We start from the raw sequence: 16192 nt of genomic DNA, 5'->3' as shown, positions 1-16192 counted from the left end.
GTGAAATACAATCTCAGTGTTGCTTTGATTTGCATTTCTTTTATAGCCATCTGTCAATTGGCCATTTTTACTTCTTCTGAAGTCTCTCTTTAAGTCATTAGCCCATTTATTAACTGGATTGTTGTCTCTTTATGGTTTCAGAAAGAATGATATTGTACCATTCATGAGAAAATTAAAAGACTTGGAAAAAAATATATTAAGTGAAGTAAAGGGGCAGTCCCAGAGAAAATAGGTTGCATGGTTTCCCTCATTTGTGGTGGCTGGAATGTGTCTATAAATCTACAAGTAAACACACTGGGTTGTAAGCAAGGGGTCACAAATAAATTAACTGAAATATAATAGACTCGATGTAGAGCCCAAATAGTGTAACTCTTTAAAAAGACTTACTTCAAAGCCAATCAAAATAAGTACTAGGAAATAGGTACTTTCAGTTGGGTAGGGTAGAGCCAAGGGGAGAGAGATAGAAGAATAAAGTAGGGAAGTGGGCTCCCTGCCTGTGTGTGTGTGTGTGTGTGTGTGTGTGTGTGTGTGTGTATATATATATATATATATATATCACAGAATTGTGAAATATAAGGATCCAAGTAGGGTGAAGATGTTGAGGTGATGACACAGATCAAGATGTACTGCTTTGTTAAAAGGCAAAAAAGTTAAATACATAACCTAAAACAAAGGTAAGTAAGGGAAGGGGTGGGTTGGGAATGGTGGGTGAGAACATAAAAAGGGGTGACATTGATCAAGATGCACTGTATTTGTAAACTGGTGAATGGCAACTCCTTTGTACAACTACTTAAAGATAATAAAAATATTTGAAAGAAAAACACCACCATCTACCATAGTGGGGAAAGGTAAAAGTAGATGCTGGTTTAGGCTTCTAAATATGGTCTATTCCCAAAATGCTAATCAGCACAGGTAAGAGGTAAAAAGTAAGCCCACCATACCGTACACTTTGAGGGGTCATCCTGGTGAAAACCAGAAAACAAGCCACCATACACAGACTCCTAAGAATGGGTTTATAGAAAAACTTTTTGGTTTTATTTAACAAACACATACTAGAAAACAAACATTGCTACTTGCAATGAGGTCTAATGTGTAGGTTCTCTGAGGCATTTAAGAGCTCCTGTTTCCAACCTTCAAGATAAGGGCTTTGGCATGGTTAACTTCTAAAGTATCTCTTTACTGCCTGGCTAGTTAGAAAAGTGCATATGGGTAGCAAATGTGATTGGTTTTTGCATATATCATATAAGCAAATAAAAATTTTAGTGTATTTGAAATTTCAATTGCTTGAAAGTTTTGTGATATTGCCAAGGATCTTACGCCATGCCACAAACATGGCACTCCCTGGTGAGAATGATGGGTGTGGCTCCTTAAGGACTAATGAATGACATTGGTACATATGGAGAAGTCTGGATTATAGGCAAAGTGGTACTAATTAATATTAATAACAGAGATCCAAGGCCTCCAATGCAACTCAGAAACATGCCAGATAAAGTTCTAATTTCATGTCTCATGAGAAAATGTGTCTTGACTTCTGAATGCTTTCTTTTCACGTTTTCTTTTTCTCATCTGAATGCTTCCATAGAACTGCCCTAGGCTTTTCTCAGGCTACAAGGCAACAATATATACCCCCTAGAGTATTTCTTGACTAGTAAATTCTCATCACAAACAAAAATTATATAAGTCTTTGGTAAATACGTGGAAGTTAGTCAAGACTCAATGGAAAGTTCCTAAATAAGAGTAACTTACATCAGGCAACATCTAGGCATGAATTTCTTCTAGAAGTCATTCATGTGTCATGACTATTCTGTCTTATTAAATCCTTTTAATAAGACAAAATTCTCACAGAGTTTCTAAAACTTCAAGGGGCTTTGCTATGAGGCTCACCCAAATGAGAATCCTATTGAAGGTTGTTTTTGTCTGTGTTGTCACAAAGAGCTCAATACAGTAATGGCGGGTATGCACTAGATCTATGTTTGTGTTTACTTCTCATCCATGTATTGCATTCACACTCCTGGGCAAGGAGCTCATACAAGAGGTTGTTTTGCTTTCTCTTTATAAGGTCATCAGAGCAATACAGGATCAACTGAAAAATAAACTTACAGTATATCATGTAAGACTTACAACAGGTCAGCTCTATGAAGAAGACAGAAATGGCCAGGTTACATTTCCTGACAATCTGCAATTCTTAAGAGCAGTCACGGTCAAGGCTTGCTTTTGTAGAAAGCTGGGAAACTGCTGATGGCCTCAGTTCCTTGGCCAAGCTCCTCACAGCATGGAGACTGTGCTTTTGTGATATAGAATCAAACATGATCTAGAACCATAGTGGTATCTTGTAAACCTCTCCTTTGGAAGCTCTTCATTACAGTAAGCAGACTCATAGTTCTTTTTTCTTTGGTGGTCTCCCCAGAGTCCTGAAAGATCCTGGCTGGCTTTTCTGTGTTTTGCAGACAGCCCCAAAACAATCACACACAGGGAATACACAAAGGAAGGAATCCAGATTGAGTTTGGTTAGACTCATACATCTGGGCTGGACTCAGAAAAGCCTTTCTGTGGACTCTGGGCCTTTAAAAAACGTGCTTATTCCAAGACTTTATATCAGCCTGTGGAGACGTGCAGTGGAGTGCCCGCCTATCCACACCCTGTCCTTGACCCCGGGGCTGCAGTCAGGGTATGTCTGTACAATCACTCAGTACTGTGTCCAGTACTGAGACTTTCTGTGGGCTCTATCTGCAAAGGCCCGGAACACAACTCAGACGCAACCAAAATGGACAAATATATGAGCACCTATTCTTTATGCATAATAAATGTAGTGTGAAGTTATCAGAATATCATCCAGAGGCCTACAGAGGAATGAACACCCTGTGCACTGTGCAGTATGATCTTCCCTCCCTGGGGACAAGAGCAGGTGGTGTCCAGGACTCCATGGAAGGCAATGGATGGTGTCAGCAGCTTAGTACATGCGGAAGATTCTGGGGCCTGAAGCAGCCAGGGCACATCATCTACATTGAAATGGGTTGGTAGTTCTTGGGGCCCCCTTCTCGGGAGATTTCCACACTGGGCAGGCTCTTGGGCAACAGCTTTCCCAAGTCAAGCTTTTTAAGGGCCCACATGGAAGGGACACATGCAATAAATAAGAGCATGGCTGCACAGCTGGTCCCATGGAGACGCTCATTTGCAGAGGATCCCATTCTGAAGTGTTCGGTTTCTGTCAGTGATGCAGAAAGAGGTGGCTGTGTGGGGTAGTTCTTCCTTGATCTTTGGTGAATGATTGCTGTTGTTGCTAGTGCTTGATTTGCTTCTGCTTGGGTCAAGAGCAGGTTGCATGGGTGAGGCCCGGGCCCCCTTGCGCCTGACCAGGCAGCTGCAGATGAGCCGGAAGAAGGCACGCCTCATCTCCTTGCTTGCCAATGTGTAGATGATAGGGTTCATGGCAGAGTTGAGGACAGCCAGCATGATGAACCACTGATCCCTGAATAGGATGGGGCACTCCTTTACCCTGCACGCCACATCAATGAGGAAGAGGATGAAGAGGGGGGACCAGCAGGCGATGAACACACTCACCACGATCACCACAGTTCGCAGTAGGGCCATGGAGCGCTCTGAGTTGCTGTGATTGGTCACCTTGCGGCTGCTAGACTTGACCAGGAAATAGATGCGGGCATACAAGAAGACGATGGTCACCAGGATGGCTATGAAGATGCTGATGCAGAAGGCGATGTACTTCTTGGAATAGAGGGGCAAGATGGTTGAGCAGTCAGAAAAGTTCTGCAGACAGTTCCAGCCCAGAATTGGCAAGGCACCCAGGGAGAAGGCAATGAGCCAGCACATCCCAATCAGGAGGAAGACTCGGTGTTTCTTGTTGGCATCGTAGGGCCGCATCTTGATCATGGTTAAATGCCGCTCAATGGCGATGGCCAGTAAGCTGCAGGTGGAGGCCCCAAGGGCCACAAACATACTGCCCTCCCTGAGGAACCAGACCGTCAGAGACAGGCTAAATGTCTTCTTGCCCGACATCAGAATGTTGACCTTGTAAGCTATGCCAGCCAGCAGGTCACAGAGAGCCAGGTTACCAATGAAAAAGTACATGCGATTGTGAAATTTATTGTTTTTCCAGATGGCGATCAAAACCATCAGATTCTCCAAGACAATAAAGCTGCAGACAACCAAGAAGAGTATGGTGGTGAGGGTGCTGTCCTCAGGGGGGTCCCGCAGTCTACCCTCCAGTTTCCCCACATAGTTGTAATGTGCCAACAGAGTCTCATTTCCCAAGGCGGGCCGTGGGTGTGGCGGAAGCATGGTTGTCATGGCTTGGCGATGACAGATGGTTACCTCCACAACCCACAAGAGGGCGCCCAGGGAACATTCATTTCAGAGGACCACCAGGATTGCAGTGCGGCTTCAGGAACGTGTGCAGGCCACACTCCAGCAGGGATGTTGAAAACAGCCTCCTAGAACAAGATGAAAGGAGCAAAAGCCATAGATGAAGTGACCCACCTTAAGAAACTGTGGATGACAAACTCTGAAACCTTCAGAGAGCTGGCAGGATCAGGGCTGGAGAGAGGGGTTTAAACGCAGGCCAACCCTCTGAGTGGTGATAAAGGCCAGGGAAAATGATGAGGGGTCTGGAGTTTCAGGACAGAGCAATTCCATGCGTGAATCATTTAATCATGTATCCAACGTGCACAGTCCCAAATAGAGCCTCCCACTTAGAAACTTCCAAGCACTAACCAGGAAATGCTAGTGTGTTAGTCCTCATCTACCACAAGGGAGCTGGTAAGCCATTATCCCCTGTTACCCAGAGGGAAACAGGATTTTTCTCAGGACAAATCAAAACAAACAAGAAAACCCAAGATGGAGCCAAAATGATGCCCACTGGACTTCTGAGACCTCCCTGATGAGTGTTGGCGTGACACCGTGGGAAGTACCCATTATTGCCTTGGGCGGCCTCCCTGGAAGTCTGGATGGGCCTTTGGTCCACCTGGCAGAGAGCCCTAAGGCCTGACCATGCAGTCAGGACAGGAAGAGCAGCCTGGGGGATGGGGGCCCTGAAGCCACTTCGCTGAGCTGGTGGCTGCTGGGAAGGAATATAAATGGGCACAAACAGTAGCAGCTGGCTTTACTGAGATAAAGAAAGAAAGGAAAAGTGATGACATGAGTTCTGGGAAGAATTTAAAATGCAGAGGCCTAGGCTGATGTCGCTCCAGTGATACAGTGTGTTCTTAGCATGCTGAAAGCCCTGGGTTCAATCCTCGGCACTAGAAAGAAAAAGGAATCAGAGGCGTGCAAATTTGAGCGGGAAAATACGGCACCATAGGAGCCCTGAGATAGCAAAGGCCGCACAGCCAAGCACCGACCCCCAGTGGGTTTTGAATTTGAACACTCTTCCTCTCTTCATGCCCTGGGTACATCCAGTCTGTCCCCAGCGGTCATCTTAATTGTCCTCCTGTGATATTAATGGTGCTGCCTACCAGCTCTCAAGTCAAACATTCCTTTCCATGGATTAGCATCCATTTAATAGGTATATATATATATATATATATATATATATATATATATATAAAACTATATATATGTATATGGGATAGAGTGAATAATTCAGTGTATTACACAGTGTGTATTGATCAAATAAAGATAATTGGTATTTCTATCTCCTTAACATGGATCATTTGTTTGTGTTGAGATGTTCTGAGTTCCTCTTTATAAAATAAATACTAGTGTATTGTAAAGTAAAGCCACCTTACTGTACATCTAAAGCTTATGCATCTGTACCTTGGACCCATTACCCAGTCTCCTCCTATCCTGACTCTCAGCTTTTAGTGACCATTATCCTCACAGAAACACCTTTTTAGGTTAATCGCATGTGACTGAGAACATGTGGTATCTTTCTAGATTCACTTACTTTACATTAAAATCATTTGACTATTTAAATATACAATGGAAGGCCAAGTAACAGTGTTTATGCCTATAATCATAGCTATTCAGGAAACTTAACTGTTTGGGCTGGCTTTGAACTTTGGTCCTCAGATCTCAGCCTCCTGAGTAGCTAGGATTACAGGCGTGAGCCAGGGGTAGCTGGCAACCCATAGCTTCCTGGTAGAGATTTCTTCCCTGGAGCTTGACAGAATTCACTGTTCTGTAGGCCCTGGGAGCTGTCTGAGCTGCTGTCTGTTCACTGGCAGGAACTGCTTCTACCCAGCCCCTCCACGAAGGCTGTGTGAGATCCAGAGGAATGGAGTCAAGGACAGCTTGAATGCTGCATACTGGGAGAAACCTTGGGTGCAGCTGAAGTTTTCAGAGCATAGACTGGAAAGCCATTAACGTGTGATATGCTTTGCCTAGAGTATGTCAAGGTATACTCCTGCTAACATGCTGCAGTTGGAGTTATCAGGCCCAGCACCTTATATATTAATACGTAGGTAGTCAAGCAATTCATGTGCCCCTTTCTGTTCCTTGTCCACTTACGTTTTCATCTGTGAAGGTGGACCACAGAATTACTGTGTCCATGCCCTCCCTGTTCCATTTCTATCCCAAAGTAGGGGCATCTCATGAGCTCACTGAGACAAAAGCAGGAAAGGGCTGTCCCCAGAGAATAGGCTTGGCATGAAGTGGGTGAAGTACCCGGCCCCCACCATAGCTGGGCTAGAGACTGCTGTGCCATACTGCTTAGTGGACCTACTAGGTTTGCACAGCTGCCAGAGGAACTATCCTGTATCCTGCACCCTCCCTGCCAGGCTGTCATGGTGCCATCCATGCTACCACTGTGCCCAAGTTTGCCTCAGTATATCCTTGGGCTATCTGTTCTGCTATCAGGGGCTTCTGTCCCAGAGACGGACAAGCTTGTCCAGAAGGTAACTGCAATGCCAATGCCAGAAGTCTTGTCTCTCAGCTGGAGTGGGATTTCAACAGCAGCCCGACAGGCCCCAGCCTTTTAGGTAACAGGGCCATGTTTACAATTTAAAATGTTCCTGTGCTGAGTCAGCTTGTCTCCTGTGCCTCACATTATCTCAAGACAATCCCATACCCACTTTGAAAGTCAGCAACACCTAGGATTTGGGTCAAAAGTGAGGTAGAAGGGAAGGAAATCTCTTTAAAATGGCTCAAGAGATGCTCAAGAGAAAGAGCAAAGAGTTCATAGACACAGGCTCTGCAAGCTGACATCTTTCCTTTTCCTCCTGAATTTAAGGCTGAGTAGAAAGTCAGGTGGCTCACACCTGTAATCCTAGCAACTCAGGAGGCTGAGATCTGAGGATCATGGTTTGAAGCCAGACCAAACAGACAAATCTGAGAGAATCTTATCTCCAATTAACCAGCAAAAGGGCAGAAGTGCAGTTGTGGCTCAAGTGGTAGAAAAGTAATCTTGAAGTAAAAAAAGCTAAGGGGGAGTACAAGCCTGTGAATTGAAGCCTTTGTATGAGCAAAAGGAACATTGAGCTGAACAGAACAGAAGAAAAACAAGCAAACAATACAAACAAGTAACTAATAAAAAATGACCACAACAAAAAGAATAGAATCCGTGCCAGAAACTCAAGACTATGAATTCTGAGGACAAGCATGCTTTACATCTCCATGAATGCTTGTATCATTTCTTTAATTAAATATTTATGATTCAAGGCACATGTTTTTGTAGCACATCCTTTGCTAAGCATAATTCTCTGCCTTCGCAATTGGGAGATATCTGATTCTCCTCAGAATCCTAAAGTACATTTTTTTTCCCCTCTGGATTATCAATAATTACAAAGCTGAGAGTTAAGTGCTGAGCTAGGAATCAAAAAGTGCTATCGATTGTGGCTATGTCTACGCATCTTTATGCATGGTCAAAAGCATGTTATAGAAAAGTTCTCTCCTCTGGAGAGTTTGTTGGAAGAAAGTTCCACCTCATCCCCTGGCACCAGTGAACCCTGACAGGAATGAGGTGGAAGGAAGGCTCTTCAAGAATGATGCATGCTTGGAGACCAGCCTGCCACGGCTCAGAAACAACTTCAAGTCAGCACCTAGACCAGTAAGAGGATAGGCCCCACCCCTCAGGGTACCTCTACCTCTCCTGGTCATCACTCCCAACCCTGAGTATGACAACAGTATGCATGTCTCACCCACCCCTCTCCCCCAAGGCAAGTCTAGCTTGTTTCTGTTCTTAGAAGAAAATGGGGCCACTAGATACAGCTGTGTCTGGCACATTTGCTCAAGTGGATCATGGCTAGGGGATCACCTATCCTGTGGGGACACATACCACCTTCTGTTCACTGCGGATCATGGTCACAGGTAATGTCTTCCATCACCTAAGTGATGCTGTGAAGATTGATTGAGATATTCTCTTGGTGAGTACGTGCCCACATTTTTACCAGTCGCCCTTGGTTTCTGAGTGGCAGGCGAGTGTCTAAAGTGAGCTTTAACCATGACACAGAGGTGTTGGGCTTTCTAGAGATTACTGACCAGTGATCATTTAGGCTACCCTGAAAAACAGGTGTATGTGGAGAGACTCAGGATGTGTATGCATGGGTGGGGTTGTGGGGGGAATGCATACAGGGCAGGACTGGTATAATAGACAGGTTTGCATTTTGCTTTATCAGAAAAGACTAAAGCTAGAGGTGGCAGTGACATTGTAAGCCTTATGCAGCTTAATTTCCACATGAACATTTAAAAAGGAAGTCCAATGTCATGAACTGTAGCTATATGTAGACTAGTTATATATATATATTTGCATATGACACTGAGGCATATTCCAGAAGGTATGGGAATATGGAAACCCACACGGAGATACAGATACTTTCTTCTCATTAGCATCCTCCTGCTTCTTCCTCCTCCTCCTCCTCCTCCTCCTCCTCCTCCTCCTCCTCCTCCTCCTCCTCCACTTCCTCCTCCTCCTCTTCTGCTTCCTCCTTCTTTGTGCCTGTACTGGGGCTTCATCTCAAGGGTTTACTCTCTCCTTTAGCTTTTATGCTCAAAGACAGCAGTCTACCACTTGAGCCACAGCCATTTCCAACTTTGGGTGGTTAATTGGAGATAAGAGTCTCAGGGAGCTTCCTGCCCAGGCTAGCTTTGAACCATGATCCTCATTATCTCAGCCTCCTGAGGTAGCTAGGATTACAGGGCTAAACCACTGGTGCGAAGCAGCAGTACTTCTCTAACCAACAGGAATTCCTTAGCAGATCCTTGCCTGAAAGTTCATTAGCACCCAGCACTCACTTCTAAGTCCTGCACCAAGAGATCACCCTGAGGACCAGGGTGGACCCCTTAGTACTTGTGCACCCCCAGCTCTGATAAAGACTTCAGTATTTCACATCTGTATCACTAGTCATTCTGTGTTTCCCCAAGCCACTGCCCACATCTCAGCTTCCCTTCCCTTAGAATCCCTGTAACTTCAGTGTTTCCCTTGGCCTCATGAAGCTCAAATCATTCAGACGACCTCAAGACATTGTAACACCAACAGCTTTTGGCTGAGAAGGAGAAGGATGCCTTCTAGGAGGTGATTCTGTGCTGGATAACCCCCAGTTAGAGTGTGTTAATGTCAGGGAAGCCTCCCTTCCCCCATGGCTCCAAAGGAAGCGTCCCTGGGGAAGGTGAGCCTGGGAGAGGGGCAGATGGACTCCAGATGTGCTCCCCACACTGGTCACTCACTTTCTCCACACAGGGTACTTTGAAAAGTAAACAAACTATAAAAGGAAGGAAAGGAGGAGGGCAGAAAATATTTCTACGATGTCTAGCCCCTTTCTCCTCCTCCTGCCCTTTCCCCTCCTCAAGAATGCACAAATTTCCCTTGGTCAGATTTGGGACACTATATATATTTTTTAGACGCATGTCTTCCCTGGGAAATCATCCTTCATCCTTCCAACCGAATTAAAACACAACTCAGAAAGCAAGTATTTTTCCTTCGTGTGTGTGTGTGTGTGTGTGTGTGTGTGTGTGTGTGTGTGGGTGTGTGTGGGTGTGGAGAGAGAGAGAGAGAAAGAGACAGAGAGAGAGAGAGAGAGATTATACTGTGATTTGAACTCAGGACCTGGGTGTTGTCCCTAAGCTTTTTTTGGTCAAGGACAGTGCTTTACCACTTGAGCCATAGTGTTACTTCCAGCTTCTTGGTTATTAAGTAGAGATAAGAGTCTCATGGACCTTCTTGCCCCGGCACCTTTGAACTGTTGATCCTCAGATCTTCCTTCCTTCCTGCTTCCCTCCTCCCTTCCTTCCTTCTCTCCTTCTTTTCTTCCTTGCCCCCCCCCCTTTCAAAAGGACTTAGGAAATAATGAGCTGGCCCTTTCAAGACTCCAGAAAAATTCCTTTGCTAATGAGTCTTTTCCCCTGCTCTGGGTTTCTTGGGTGACCTCACTCTGCCTCCAGAGATAGTCTATTGGCAAAATGCAGCCTTTGCACACACAGGCCCATGCACTTGACACTTGATCTGAGCCTAACAGTGAAGGGCCCCAGAGGGGAGAGGGATAATAATCACCACTGACAAACCAGGTAAAGGTAAATGGCTGCTTGAGGGCTTCCTGCATCCCTGTGGCTTTTCACATGGTCCTTGTCTTTGGCAAACAAAGCTAGGGTGCCATTACAGAGCTGGGCATCATTCAGGAAACCCTCAGTATGGAGGGCCCCAAGTGTCTTCCCCATTAACAGTCTCCTGGGTTTCCAGACTTATCCATGGAAGGCAACAGACTTTGACACAGTCTTTTTCTAGCTGCCTCCATTGCTCTCTCCTCCATCATATTCAAGCTTTCTCTTTCTGCTTATCCCGAGGGAAAGGAACTAAATTACTACAGAGACTACCACAAAACAAAATAGAGGGGCAGAGAAAATAGGTTTCATGACCGAGCTAAAGACAGGTGAATGAGAAGTATCCTGTCCAAGATGTTCATCTATGGTCCCTCCATGTCATGTCTGGTCCCTACAGTGGTGTGTGCCATGGGAATGAGGCTGCTAGGGAACATATATCCTTATGGGTCACTATTGGTAGAGCCTAGCTGGACTGGATGCCCATCTGGTTCTGGACTATCCCATCAGAGACCAGCTCTGGATAAGGCTGTCACCTTCCCATTTGTCCTATAAGAGGTCTCAAGAGCTTCAGCAGTGTGTATTACAGTTGCTTCTAGCTACTGTACTAGTAAAATGTCAGGATGCTGTTTCAGGGGCTTTATTGAAATATGTAAAAAAAAATTCTGGAGCCAAGGAAATGGAGTGGAAATGTCCAAGCCAAGAGTATGGTGAACCATGTGAGGGCCTCCCTGAAGCTCACTGTGCCTGGACACTTGCACAGCTTGCTGACGGGGAAAAGTCACCCACTGGGGCAGCACTCCATGGAATCTTTAACCTCACTGAATTGGTCCTTGTCCGGTCCCTCAAAAATGGAATACTAAGAAAAATGAAGAAAGGGAGAGGAAAAGGGACAGGGAGAAAGAAAGAGAAAGGGGAAAGGAGAGGGAAAGAGAAAGGGAAAGGGAGAGGGAAAGAAAATGGGAAAGGGAGAGAAAGCATTATGTCCCATAGTGCTAACAAAAGCAATGATTGAAATGCCTTATTAAAGGAAGCTTACACATCATATTATTACCTCCAAAAGCTTATGGAAATTCCCTTGAAAGAAGTTAGTTGACTAGAAAACAAGAAGCAACGGAATCTAAAATCTATCAAGAAAGGGATGAAGGGATTTATGAAAAGAGAGAAAAGCGAGGTAACCTATAGCCCCATGGTCCCAGCCAACACACATAGACTGCTCAAAGGAGTGGGTTTCAGGCTTTGGCAGAGGAAAAAGGGCTCTACCACGGAGCAAACATATGTTTTTCAAGATGATGACATGCTTCATTTTTTTTTTTTTTTGTCACAAAAAGTACATACACCAAGCGTAGGAGTGAGGAAGATGAACTGATACCGTGCAAGTGTCATAATTTCTAGAAAGAGGAAAATTAGTTTGTGAATTGTAAGCAATCAGGTCATTGGGCCAATAGGTAAAGCTTCTTTCACTGGAAATGAGAATTTCTCCCATCCATATATGGTAGAAAATCGGAAGAATCCTTTTTTTTTTCCCCCAGCGTACAGATATAAAGAGAAAAACAGCATTTTTCAAGATGAAAACTGGCTATGTCATCATTCTTTCTGTACCTTAAGAGGAAGGTCTGAGAGGCTGGTCTTTAGGCTAGATCTCTGGAGTCAGGGAATGGCAGTGGCACTTAGGCCCGATAGAATGGCTGCTGGTTTGTGGTTGAAAAAAAAAAACCAATGTGTGGTTCTTCCATGACCACAAAAGGATTTTTCCTATTACTATTTCCTATTATTCCTATTATTATTTCTCTGTCTCAATTAAGAAATTATACAGATCTAGACCTACCCATAGCTCCTCAAACACAATGTACTACTACCACTACCACCATCACAAGAAAATCATCGTCAATCATATACCTACAGAGCACAATCTTTTCCTGTGCTTTCCAGGAAATACAGTTTTCTTAACCCTACCTTCAAGATTTTCATCTATGAAAAAAAAGTTGGCAAAGCTAAATTATAGACATGCCACAATCTAACACCACCCATGATTTGCTATGTCCAGTTTTTAGAAAGATATAGAATTCTGGAGGCCTCAGATCCGAAACAGAGATGAATAACTTCTGTTCCATGACTACCCCTTCCTAATTATAATGTTCAAAACAAAGTATATTCCCTTTAAAAAGTTCTGCAAGATAAGCTGGGTACTGGTGGCTCACACCTATAAATCCTAGCTAGTCAGGAGGCTGAGATCTAAGGATCACAGTTCAAAGCTATCCTGGGCAGGAAAGTCTGTGAGATTCTTCTCTCCAATGAACCCCCCAAAAGCTTAAAGTGGTAAAGTGCTATTAGTCTTGAGCCCAAAAGCTCAAGGACAGAGCCCAGGCCCTGAGCTTGAGCCCTAGTACCAACACACACACACACACACACACACACACACACACACACACACACACACACACTATGCAAGAAATCCATCTCTTACATCGAAATATAAAAATGCCACAAGGCATATGCCATTGTGAGTATCCAAAGCCAGACAGAGACAGGGCATTGAGAAACTGTGGAGTTAAAAGCCCTGAGCCCCCTTCCTACACTTTACCTCAGTAAGGAATGTGGCAGGCCAGTTTTCCTCTGCGAACCTCATTAATACATTGTGGGAACTTGGTCTTCCAGCTCCCATCCTGACAGCTCTAATTGTCTTGGTGAAGAAACGTTAGGAAAACTGGAATGTGGCAGCTAATGGGACTTCAAAGAATGCTTTGTCCAGGAGAAAAAGGTCCCACTCTTCCAGTCCCCAGGGAGGGCGCCTCGCTTTTTAGGCTACCCAAAGAAAACGACCGACCGCCGCGACCTCTCTATGGATCAGCTACCTAACGCTGTCCGGGTTCTTCCAGATACAAGTGTCTTTTTCAGAAAGCTCAGTCGTTGACAAGGAAGTTACAGCCCTCTGCCTCGGGGCGGGGTGGCTGGGTCACACGGAGGGGTGGGGATGTGGGTAGGGGGTGCGGATGCGGGGCGCTCCAGTGTGGCCGTGGCCGCAGCGCTCACGTGCGCCCAGGTCACAGTCGGGCCCAGAATCGGGGGGAATTTTGTCCTCAGAGTGGACCCAGTAATGTCCCCCCCCGCCCCAGCGCGCCCAAGCCGGGACCCCCCACCCAATAACCCACCCCCACCCCCCCTCCCCGGCCAGGACCCGTCCCGCCACTCACGTCTGTCTGGAGAGGGTGTCTGGGACGCCAGCATCCTGGCGCGAGCGCGCGGTGGGATCGGGGCTCTGCTTCCACGGCTCTGATTGCAGTCTTGCTTCAGTTCAGGAGGTCGCTCTGGGTCTGGGGTCCCCTCCCCTCTGGGGTTCGTCCTGCCGCCTCGCCCCAGCTCGGTCGCGCGTCCCTGGATGCGGCCAACTCAGCCTCTGCCCCGGCGAGTCCCAGCCGCAAACTTTTTCCAGCTGCCCGCCGGGGCAGGGCCCCGCGTCCGCCCGCCCCGCCTCGTCTCCGCCCTTCTCCCCGCCCAGCCTCGGGGCCTCGCCCAGCCCCTGTCACCTGCGCAGGCTTGAGCCAACCCCTCCCTCTCCCACTCCGCAGTCCCTGCCGGACCCCACTTGTACCCCCCCACACACACCTCGAGAATCGACCCCTGGATGTATGTCAGGGACGAACTCTATGTGTCACCCTGGACACATTAGGATGATACCAAAACCAAACCCGGTCCCGGGGCTTGGGAGGACGCCTATCCAGCTGATAACGAAGCTCTGAGCTGAATATTATAATTAATGCTGATATCACCACCGTTACTATTACTACTGTTAATAGAGTTATCATTAGCCGGGCCTGGGTGACTCATGACTATAATACTTGCTACTCAGGAGGCTCAGGTCTGAGGATCACCGTTTGAAGCCAGTCAGGGCAGGAAAGTCTGTGAGACTGTTAGCTCCAATAAATCAGCCAAAAGCCAAAAGTGGAGCTGCGGCTAAAGTATTAGAACACCCATTTTGAGTGCAAAAGCCAAGTGTGAGCAAGAGCCCATCACTGCCCTGAACATGACCATTTCCCACCAGCCAGAGCGTCTAGGTCAGCAGTTTTGCTTGTCCTTGTCCCTTCTTGGCCATCCTTGTCCACCTTCTGTCCTGCCTCCTCCTCCCGGCTCCAACAGTCACTGTGCAAGGATCCCCGATCCTGAAGCTGTTTCCACTTTTACATTTACGAATAGTGTAGAAGATTTCATCCCATTCACCTCCACTTCTACCAGGCCACCTCCACACCTCCTGTGTGTGCCAGGCTTTGCCTCCTCTGCCAGGATAACAGAAATATATATATAGCCAGTCAGTCCTGGGGCTTGAACTCAGGCCCTGGGTACTGCCTCTTTGTGCTCAAGGCTAGTGCTCTACCACTTGAGCCACTGCACCACTTCTGGCTTTTTCTGAGTAGTTTATTGGAGATAAGAGTCTCACTTTTCTGCCCAGGGTTGGCTTTGAACCAAAGCTAACCAAGTAATCCTCAGATCTCAGCCTCCTGAGAAGCTAGGATTACAGACATGGGCCAGTAGTGCCCGGCTCAGGGAAATCTTTATAGAAACAAGAATCCCCTGGAGAGCACTATCCAATTGTCAGAAAAGCAAAGCAAAGGTCTACATGCCTTGATCACAGAAACAATCCTAGAAGCTTTGGGAAGAATGGCGATCAAGAGAGAAAAAGAGAGGGAAGATGGAGGAGGAAAAGGAGAAAAAGGGAAAGGAAGGAAAAAGATGTAAAAAAACTATATATATAGAGGAACCAGAAGCCTGTTGTCCAGAGCAAGATAAAATTCCTTGAGCAGGCAGGATGGAGGCCCCTGGAGCATATGGAGTTCTTGGTGACCAATTCAGCTTTACCTTGTCTCCAGAAGTAAAGCCCCATTCAAGCTTGCCATGCAATGGGGATCAGCCTGTGCTTATTTGGAATGCATCTGGACTATGAAAGTTGGCAGTAGAGTGAAAGCTAGCAGCACTTCTGGCTGTGGTGAGAAACTCAGGCCCTTAGGGACATGAGTTTTACCCAGGGGAGGCCACAGGGAGGGCTCTTGCCTACCTCAGGCACTTAATGGCAAAATGGGTCTCCTGACCTGGGGGGGACTTCCCCAGTCTTTTCACTTGTTCTATTTGCATGGCCTTCCAAATTTTCTCAGTGCTTTGCACATAGCTCTAAGTAGCCAAATTGCAAAAGTAAGACCCTCTGGGCTTCCATTTGCCTGACCTCTATCTCATCAACTACAAGGGAAGGAGAGGTGAGAACTTGCTCTTATGGCCATTCATCTCATGGCCAATGTAACAACACACCATGATGCACAGTTGGCTCAACAACAAGTTTGCTAATCAACTGCTTCCTAGTGTTTAACAGTCAGTGCTGGGGCACTAGCTGAAGGTTTTGTGTGTATGTGCCAGTACTGGGGCTTGAACTCAGAGCCTGAGTACAGTCTCTTTGTGTTTTCACTCAAAGCTGGCACTCTACAACTTGAACCATAGCTCTACTTTTTGATGGGTAATTGTGGATAAGAGTCTCATGGATTTTCCTGCCCAGGATAGAGCCCTGATTGAACTGCAATCCTCAGATCTCAACCTCCTAAGATTACAGGTTTGAGCCACCAACATCCAGCTTCTGAAGTTGGTTTTGATTGGTCCCTGTCTCCATTTCCTAAGAATATCTTTAACCCTAATATAACAGGACAGCTAAGAGTCTCAGCAATGCCTT

At 46.1% G+C, this 16192-nt stretch overlaps 1 protein-coding gene across 1 annotated transcript; it reads right to left on the bottom strand.

Moving 5' to 3' along the window:
- Positions 1-1008: 1008 nt before the first annotated feature.
- Positions 1009-13870, bottom strand: S1pr3 (sphingosine-1-phosphate receptor 3). Its single transcript, XM_042687045.1, has 2 exons — positions 13677-13870; positions 1009-4448 (listed from the first exon to the last, which is right to left on the bottom strand). Exon 2 carries the CDS (start codon positions 4303-4305, stop codon positions 3169-3171), a length of 1137 nt encoding a protein of 378 aa, XP_042542979.1. The 5' UTR covers positions 4306-4448; positions 13677-13870; the 3' UTR covers positions 1009-3168.
- Between the last annotated feature and the right edge of the window lie 2322 nt (positions 13871-16192).

The sequence above is a fragment of the Dipodomys spectabilis genome, unplaced genomic scaffold (assembly GCF_019054845.1).
Source record: "Dipodomys spectabilis isolate Male_0828 unplaced genomic scaffold, ASM1905484v1 ptg000098l, whole genome shotgun sequence".
NCBI classification, from domain to species: domain Eukaryota; kingdom Metazoa; phylum Chordata; class Mammalia; order Rodentia; family Heteromyidae; genus Dipodomys; species Dipodomys spectabilis.
The sequence above is the reverse complement of the archived record's forward strand: the minus strand, read 5'-3'. Positions and strand labels throughout refer to the sequence as shown.